At 36.2% G+C, this 9,410-nt stretch overlaps 1 protein-coding gene across 1 annotated transcript; it reads right to left on the bottom strand.

The window, feature by feature from the left end:
- Window positions 1-1,166: 1,166 nt before the first annotated feature.
- LOC107619179 (uncharacterized) lies at window positions 1,167-7,925 on the bottom strand. The gene is made up of 9 exons (XM_088499842.1): window positions 7,888-7,925; window positions 5,662-5,787; window positions 4,460-4,640; window positions 3,745-4,135; window positions 3,103-3,338; window positions 2,810-3,025; window positions 2,617-2,709; window positions 2,418-2,519; window positions 1,167-1,612 (listed from the first exon to the last, which is right to left on the bottom strand). Exons 2-9 carry the CDS (start codon window positions 5,766-5,768, stop codon window positions 1,235-1,237), a joined length of 1,704 nt encoding a protein of 567 aa, XP_088355968.1. The 5' UTR covers window positions 5,769-5,787; window positions 7,888-7,925; the 3' UTR covers window positions 1,167-1,234.
- Window positions 7,926-9,410: the final 1,485 nt, after the last annotated feature.

Raw genomic sequence — 9,410 nt, 5'->3', positions numbered from 1 at the left:
ACTGTGTAAAATGCTTTACATTGTCAGTGCGTCAAAATTAAACTCTATTTATAAATTGAACTTAACATTATTAGAAAAAATTTAGTAAATGAATCAACTAATCTTATCATCTATTAGAACTATTTCTATGTAAATCGTCTTACTCTTGTCAAACTTGAATGGGACTTTCTATAACCTTATAATTCTTGTCTTTATTTTCCATACTTTCTCTTTGTATAATCTACTATAGGTGATACTATTGATAGGATCGTAGTCAATAGTCATTAGATATGAAAAAAAATAGAATAAAGACTATGTGTAAATTATAAATTTTTAAAATGATAAACATGAAAGGAAATTTACTATTACTTATTATATATACTAACAATATGTCAATAATTTTAAAAATTTACTAATAATACTAATAGTTAGATCAAGAAAACTCTAAATTTAAAATATAATAATAAATATGTCATGTGATAGAAAAATAATAAACTAAAAAGAAATATATATATATATATATATATCACTACAAGAGAGGCGGGAATTGGCGGCGGTTTTTTTCTTGATTAGCGGCGGTTTCAAACCGCCGCAAAATCAAATGCCGGCGGTTAATAGGATCGCCATGGATATGGGCGCCGGGATTGCGTTTGGCGGCGATTTTCACAAACCGCCGGTATAACCGCCGCAAAATCAAATTTTTGCGGCACACAATATAAAACCGCCGCCAAATGACTCTGACATGATTTACTTCATATTTACCGGCGGTTTTCGAACCGCCGCAAGTTAGCACGATATGTCCAAGTTGAAACCAATTTAAGGGCATTTTATAAAACCGCCGCTATATAGGACATTAGTTTTACTCAATGTTACCGGCGGTTGCAAACCGCCGCCAAATCTAGAAGTTTCTACACTCTCTAAATCCAAACAGAGGCGGTGTAAAACCGCCGCCAATTTAAGAAAAAAAAAAGAAATTTCGGTCTTTTAAAAAAACCTGTCCAATTTATTTAAAGTATTATGGAATTTTTTTAATTCTTTTTATATTTATTATTATTTTAAAAGTGAGTATTTTCAACAAAAATAGAAGCTAAACTTGTAGCAAAAACAAAATTGACTATATAAGCAAAACAAAGTTATTTATCCATCAAAATACGAAGTAAATAAATCTATTCTGTAGAGTTGCTCAGTCTAATTCAATAAAATGTTTGCTTCAATGCAAAATAAGGTAAAATCCTAATATTCTATTTTCACTCTATCATTCCACGAAACTCATCCCTGCAGCGATTTCTGGGGGAAGCTCCTCACCCTGCCGTTGAAACAGATAAATTAGAGCACTCTCCATCGCCTTCAACTTTTTCTTATCTGATGCTGCCTCATCCTCGATCGCCTTTCTCTTCAACTTCTCGCCTTCTAGCTCTGCCTGCAGTTCAAGCAGCTTCCTCTGAGTCTCCTCTTGTTGGACTCCGTTGCCAGATGCATGTGAATTCGGACCGAAGAGTTGGCTAGGAGTCGGTCCAGAACCCACACCACGTACTCTGCCCGGTTTCTCTTTTCCGAAAACCTGAGCAATGGAATCATTCTGAGACAACATTCTAGAAGACTCATCATGTTGCTCGATCTCCTCAATTCTTTCCTACATACACAAATTAGCAATCTCCTCAACTAACTTATCACTTACATCATGATAAAAAACACACAAATATAGCAGCAAAAAAATTTAGGATTACACATAACTCCCAATCAATAAAAAATCCAAAGGCGAATGAAAACAAAAATAACAAACAATCGAAAAATTAAAATTGATTTCTGATAGTAAATGAAATGCAAAGTAAAGCTAATGATAGTGGATCAGAGAAGCACCAGTGGTTTCCGTAGGTTCTACGTAGAAAAATAGAAAGTGGCTATAGTAATAAAAATTCTAGTAGATTAAGATAATATAGTCAGTTAAATTATTATTTTATTTGTTCAAGCAAGACTACTAATTAACTAAAGACCAGACTCATATATGGTGGTAGACTCCCGTGTCATCCACCAAAACTCCTCGCACACCCAGTCAAACACATCGGCTCTCAATATTGAAATTTAAAGAGATCACCTTAATTATAAATATACTATAAGTACACCCGTTAATAAATCACACACAAATATTTTTGCTTCGAAGATATTTAATTTCAACCTGACATGGATGTAATGCATGGTAATAATAAGCACGTGTGCCCAACTAACTATTGTCTGCACTTATTCATATCCTTAATACTTTAGATATATGTAATGTAAATAATTGGATACCGCCAGACATGGAATAAAAGATTGAGTTAATAGTCAAATTTGTTTTTGAAAGATCACTTATTTTTTTAAATTAGTTCTCAAATATCTTAGTCGTTATAAATTAAAGAAATTATTAAAAATATAGGCTGCAATTAACGAGTAGTACTTACACCAATTGCTCTCGCTTCATCATTGATATATGAGCCATCCTTTTTCTTGTGCACCTTGATCCACAACTCCCCTCTACCGACTATCCTTCCTTGTTCTTCCGACTGTAACAACAAAGTTTTTGCATTGAAATTTTTCACAAAATCAATAAAAATTAAATCATAGAGATAGTTCAATAACTAAATAAAACAAGTAGAGTACCTCTTCTTCCATCCGCCGTGCGAAACTTTTCGAGCCGCCAGTGTGAGTATATTGTTGTTTTGATCGATTGACCGCGTTTTTCTTGCACTTCTCCTATTGGTCCATCCGAGACAAAGGGCGATTAGAATATGATAGAAAAGGACTCAATGCAACATAATTGGTATTCTTGTGTAACAACGATACAGTATATTACCTTCGTCTCAGGTTTGGCGCGATAGTCAAGGTACCATCTCCAATGCTCTCGATCAATTCCCGGCGGTCGATTCTCAAGATTTTGTTCAGTCGTGAATGTTGGCTCATAAAAACGGTCATACAACCTCAGCCTTGTTTCCTTCCAAGACTTCCCCATACTTTTCAAAATATTTTTCTTTATAATTCCTTCGCTGTCTTCATCAAAGTGGAATATTTGCTACACAGATAATAATAATAATAATCAATAATTGTAAAAATAAGCAGATTTAATTTACCCGGGGTATAAACTTTTACCTTGACACATTCGTTATAGACCTTGTCTTTCGTAGTAATCTCACGCCAACTTGTTCTACAGATGGGAAATTTTCCAAAATCAGATCCCAGCAGACCAAGCATGCCACTCAACAGTCCAGCTTCGTCCCCAATAGCTTGCTTTGCATTGTTGAACCTGAGCACAATCTTCCTACCGTTAGGCCGTTCCATAGCCTCCCTCACGCTTAATTTTGCCGGCTTGATTGTGCCGTCAGAATCTATAAGCCAAACATAACATTTACGTTGTAAACAGCATGTCAGAAATTTATTATATAACATAATAATTTCAACATAATACCTTATTGTGCGCCTAGCAAAGGAAGCATGATGGATCAGACCAGCATAAAACATGTTTAAATTGGTACAGAATTGCAGCACTTGAAAAAAATTTAACAAAAACTGATTGACTTTTATTGTAAAAAACTAAGTACAATGACAAACTTAAAATTAATTTTAAATGTGGGAGGCAAAAATTAAATTAGGGTAATAATTCAGAATATTTTTAAAATATTTTGATAGCTCACATAATATATTTTGGAATGACCGAATTAGAGTATATTGTAAGTTAATAATGGATGGAGCCTAAGTCATGTTGATGAAAGAAAAAATAATTAAATACCATACCGATGGTCTTAACCGCCCAAAACTCTGTAGTCTTGCGTCCTCTGCGGCTCTGAGCTCCAGAAGCATCATGAAGGTCGTCAACTTCTTCATCAGGAAGGGTTTCCTCATTTGCATTAGCGTCCAAGTTTAGATGGCCTGGCAGCGAGTTCCGGACACTGTTTGTGCTCATCTGTGGAGCAGGCCCTGGTTCACTTCGCGGGGGACGGAAAGGGCGTGAAGTAGCGGAAACCAAATCACCGCTTGCAGGGACACTATCCCCACTGTTCGGGTGAATTTGAGAGCCATCATGGTGGGGGTCCGACGTCGCATTCGCTTCCGTTTGAGGTTGCTGAAACCCTGGTCCAAACTTTGATTTTTTCGTGAATCGACCTTTCCGGGCCATCTTACAATCCTGACACCAACAAGCACACAAAAAGGAATATGAATAGTCATGGTCCATAGTTGTTATCTCGGATTCATAATCTCAAGCAGCTCATGAGATCCAATACTTGTTTTTTAATCCATGTTATTTTTATTTCTACGTCATCGGCAGAATTACGAGGTTTCCAAAAACAGAAGAATTTTTAGCAACATGCTCCTATGACAATGCAGGTTCATGAACTATACCCCTGGGTCATCTATGAGCAAATTATATCAGCCATGCATGTTGCCATGTCCAGGTAAACTCATGCTTCGGTCAAAATACACAAGAAATAATTAGAGGACGGACCCTTACCTGAGAAGAGAAAGCGAGACAGCAGTGCTTTGAAGTGGAAGGGTTGCGATAGACGAGAGAAGCAATAGGTTTCAGGCCTTCGTCAGGAGGGGGCTTCGACTGCTTGGGACTATGTGAGACACCGCTGGAGGTAGGTTCAAATGGAGTCTCGCAAGGGAGAATAAGAATTTGGGCGCCGTTCCTTATTTCATCTCAAATTTGGCTTTAGCAATTTGTTAGTATGAAAAATTGGGTTCCCACTCTTTTATAATAATAATAATAATAATAATAATAATAATAATAATAATAATAATAATAATAATAAAAACAGCCATGTGTAACAAAGGCATGTCCTTATTAATTCACACCTGCACACCGCCTTAAGTACAAGTATCGGGGAGTGTTAATGTATATATAAACATAGGAATGATAATATAGGGGTTTTTTATATCTGAACCAAAAATTAGTTGTCACATCTTTTTCAAGATATAATTTTCAGATAAATATAAATTATAGTGACCTCTATTACTATTAAAAAGGGGATATTATTCTCGTATCGAATATATCAAAAATGTATTCTTATTGTACCAATTAATATAGCATCCCTATCTAATAGCTCACTCATTCAAACTTGTATTACTGCATAACTATAAATGCCATATTTCATACATAATTAGATAAATAAATTATCTGAAAATTAATATCATAATATTGATCAAAATATAAACACAAGGACTACCCAATTATCCAAATACGAGTAACTTTGACGAGCCCTTGCTGCTAAGGCAAACCAAACCTCCATACCTATCTATCTATCTATCTATCTATCTATCTATCTCCCTGTATTTCCCTGCTCTCTCTATGCATGTTTTGTTGTTGTTTTTGCATGTCTCATGAATTTTTTAGCTTCACCAACTTTGATATCAATCAAAGGAAAAAAGGGCAAAGAAGTTTGATTTGTATTGAAATGAAATTGAAACTGCCCTAGAATGCAGAAATCATAGAGAACAGGCCATAACTGTCACTGTTATGTGATTCTAGACCGCAATCTAAGTGAAGTGAAATTCATCCATACAAAAACAAGCACTTCTAATGCCATATTGAACAAGCACTTCTAATGGGAGAGCAACAACATCGAACCCTACCTACCAGACACAAAAATCATAGGAATCCAAGTAGGCAACGAAGTTTACATAGATGAAATTACAACAATGTTTTATCACCTTGTTCCAGCAGTGATCAACATCCAACATGCATGACTCTCAGCTTGGCCTTTCATCGAACATCCAAGTCGCGTCACCAAGCTCCCTTGCAGTTCTTCAAGAATCATACCCTCCTTCAGCTGGCACCTTCAAGAACGACATAAATGAAACCATGAAACAATTCTATAGGTTCTCATCGAAAACAAATTCACCATTTTCTTTCAATGCATACCCTTTCTTTGCATACAAAAACAGCCCAAATGAAATCCCATTAGGTAAAATATAACAAAATAGAAATACCCAACAAGATGCTATATGCTCAGGTAGATGCAGTCGCCCTTTGAAATTGCAAACTTAGTGTTCAATGATATTGAAATTAGGGTTCCAAAAAGAGGGTGGCCTTCAGAGGGGGACATTGATGTTGCAGAAGCAACATTGCAGGCTGCACCAACATACAATAGGAACTTATTTGTGAGCCAAATGGAAAATGAGGGAACACCATCGAACCGAAGGATGAGATTGGAGGCTTATTTGGTTGCATTGTGCTATGAAGAGTTGAAGCCAGGTGCAGCTTCTGAAAGATGTTGCTATGGAGTCGGTAAACCCGATTAAAACAAGAAGCTTATAATGTTGGCCTCTCTGCTTTTGCAACTACTTTTAATCCCTCCACTTCGATTTCTCTTACCTCCTCTGCCACCCACAATAAGCCTAATCAACCTTGCTCCTTTCTAATTTTTTAAATACCCTATCATAATATTTTTAGACTAACTTAATTACGAAAACTATTATATCTTCTTTTGTCCATTTCTATAGAAATCAAAATTCATTGAAACAGGCAGCACCACCAAAGAAATACCCAAACTTGGTCTACTGGCTATGACTGTGTTTGCTGAGATCAATACTTTGTGGATTTGTATAGAAGAATATTTTGATTCATATATATGTGGTTAAAATGTTCATGTGAAAATTTTCTTTCGAAATAAGTGCATGTTATTTAGGCTAACTCCTGGATTTTATTGTTAACAGGGAAATATATCTAGAAGCAGTAACAACTTAAAAAGAAAAAACTCAAAATCATCACTTTAAGTTCCTTCATATATTTACTTTTATTCTTCTTAAAATCTCCAAAATAGCCAAGTGCATTTAACACTCTAATTCTTTTTTTTTTTTTGTTTCTCTTTGTATTAACGTAAAAAATTGGCTAAAATGATAACAATAGATAAAGTTTGAGTATTTCAATATATTTATACGAAACCTGACAATGAGTATGTTAGATTTATATTGTCCATATAATTATTGAACAAAGAAAGTGTCAATTGTCGTGAGCAAGTTTAATAAGTATATATCTGATAAGTATTACTAACATACTTATTAGCAATGAGTCATCCATATTTCATGATATTGTAATAGTGCATGTATAGTAAATTAACCAAATAGTAAAATCTTTAAAACAAGAACTACATAAAAAATTAAATATCAGACAGTGGCATGAAAAATCATAGATGAAAATATATTCTCCTTAATTAATATTGCATAGTTTTGTCTCGGCTATCATATGCAACCGGCCTCGAAGTTCTTCACCTAAACCAAAGCTTTCCCCTTAAGGATTCAAGTATCTTGTTGCCCACATAGCCAAGTGCCACGCATTCTTCTTCTCGGGAGACATTCCACTATAAGGATATTCATTCTCTTCGGGTGTTCTATTGAGGTCGTAGGACAGCATCGAAGCCGTTCGTCCAGCAGAATCTTCGCCCTCAGAGATATCGGAGGAGACAACATTCTCTCCTTCCAATGAATCTGGAACCACCTCCACCAGGTCTTCAGATTCCTTTTGTATATTGTCTCGAGACATTCCTGAGAGGTGCAACGTAGCCAAACAAGCTCGGATTAGGATGAATTAGTGTGTGAATTGACTAATCAAAAGGCTTAACATTTAGAATCAATTGCTTCTTTAATCAGACAACATTGGGATTACAATTAGTGAAGCCAAGGGGTGACCCCTACTTCAAATAAGCTGCAGATTGGGATTGAGACTCTATGCAACTCAACTAGGCCTGGCACCTTTAGAATTGATATAAAAACGATAAAATCTTATATGTACATGAAATTAGTTAGAGTGATAATATATATATAAGTCTGAATTCATGTATGTGTTAATTAAATAATTCTTAATTAGATTTGTCAAGCTTATAGTGGATTAGATAGAAACAGATCATATAAACATTACAAAATCCGAGTCTTTCTTACTATCCCATAGTCGCTCAAGACCATGTGCTATGAGTTTGAATTCCTCCCGTGCTGCAATATCCAATTCAACAACAAGAGTGTTCTCATAGCGTGACTGCACAAAGAAGCATAACTCAAAATGTATAAGTACTGCAGCTAGAAAAAAAAGAAATTTCACTTTTTCTTATTATAAAACATTGAGCAGTAAGTAGAACATGAAACCCAACTTGAGCAGGTGCACATCATGCCAAGGCAAAGAAAAGTAAAACATGAATATTTACCTTCACCTCGTCAAGTATTTCCTGTGAGCACCACGTTTCCGTACTTGTTCTAAACTCAAACCCAAATTTAGCCCGGTATTTTCGGTCCCATTGAAGCATTTCCTAAAATTTTAGAATAACCACATGAATATGGTTTCTTTCCACGAATAAGAAAAGGGTTTAAAAAATGAAACTGGGCAACAGCAAACAAACCCTCATCATTGAACCCGGCGCATGACTAATGGCTCGATAAAGGTGACTATGTCCAGAGAACGCATCCAACCATGATTGTATACAGGACTCTTTGAACCACAACTGCCTTGCAAAGGAGGTTGCATGGTCCAACGAAGAGAATGGAGACGCATCTATCATCTTCTCTGCGAACAAATGGCTTCTGGTAATGAGAAAGAAGTCTCTGCTCTCCAATTTCCCTGATAGTCCACCAAAAATAGAAAGAATGTACAAGAACAATATAAAAATGTGATTATAAGAAGTCTTGAAGGAGAGAGAACAGCATTGTGAAGACCTAGTTAAATAAAAGAGCTTTATATGAGAGGATAAGTTTTAAAAAATCTCAAATAACTCTATAAAATCAACCTATTGTCTATTGATATGACTAAAATACAATCCAATATCTATCGTAGGTGAATCATGATAGTAGTATATATCCAGAACTCCAATGAATATGAGATACATGCATGATGGAGAACAATGTTTTAGGAATCGGCGGCCTCATCACAATCTTCAACCCTTTCACTAGTGGACTCCTCTAAATCACCGTCTCTTGTCAACCGCAGGCCTTCGACATCAAATTCAGGCAAGCTAGTCATACAGGACTGTGGATTAAGGTCTACCTCACAATATTCATATTCTTCGCCCATGTCAAACAAATCTCTTGGCTTCACATGGACTACTACACTCCATCCATTCTCCACCATATCCTCCACGTAGAACACAAGACGCGCCTCAGATGCCAATATATACGGCTCATCGTCTTCTCGATCACCGGTGTGAATCGGAGTGGCAAAATTGACACAGGTGTGGCCCAAAACGTCTTGCCGGATGCCTCTGCCTGACGTGGTGTCTGCCCAAAGACACTTGAACAAGACTACAGTGAATTGACCACTGTAATTTATTTCGATGATGTCTACTAATTTGCCGTAATACGAGACCCCGCCAACAGCAACATTGGCATCCCGTTTACTTGCATAACTTCTAGTATCTGAAGTGACATAAACCCCGCTATTCTGTGTTTTCATCCCTTCCTCCCTCGACATGGTTCTA

Source organism: Arachis ipaensis, chromosome B9 (assembly GCF_059453495.1).
Source record: "Arachis ipaensis isolate K30076 ecotype BB chromosome B9, ASM5945349v1, whole genome shotgun sequence".
Classification (NCBI taxonomy): Eukaryota; Viridiplantae; Streptophyta; class Magnoliopsida; order Fabales; family Fabaceae; genus Arachis; species Arachis ipaensis.
This window is presented reverse-complemented; position numbering and strand designations above follow the sequence as displayed.

What these genes read in the sequence shown, in the direction of transcription:
- LOC107619179 (XM_088499842.1), bottom strand. Translation starts at nt 5,768, where the DNA reads ATGATTCTTGAAGAACTGCAAGGGAGCTTGGTGACGCGACTTGGATGT. An exon ending in GTCTCGCTTTCTCTTCTCAG is followed by an intron (nt 4,136 to 4,459) that starts GTAAGGGTCCGT and finishes TGTTGGTGTCAG; the next exon opens with GATTGTAAGATGGCCCGGAA. An exon ending in GCGCCAAACCTGAGACGAAG is followed by an intron (nt 2,710 to 2,809) that starts GTAATATACTGT and finishes ATGGACCAATAG; the next exon opens with GAGAAGTGCAAGAAAAACGC.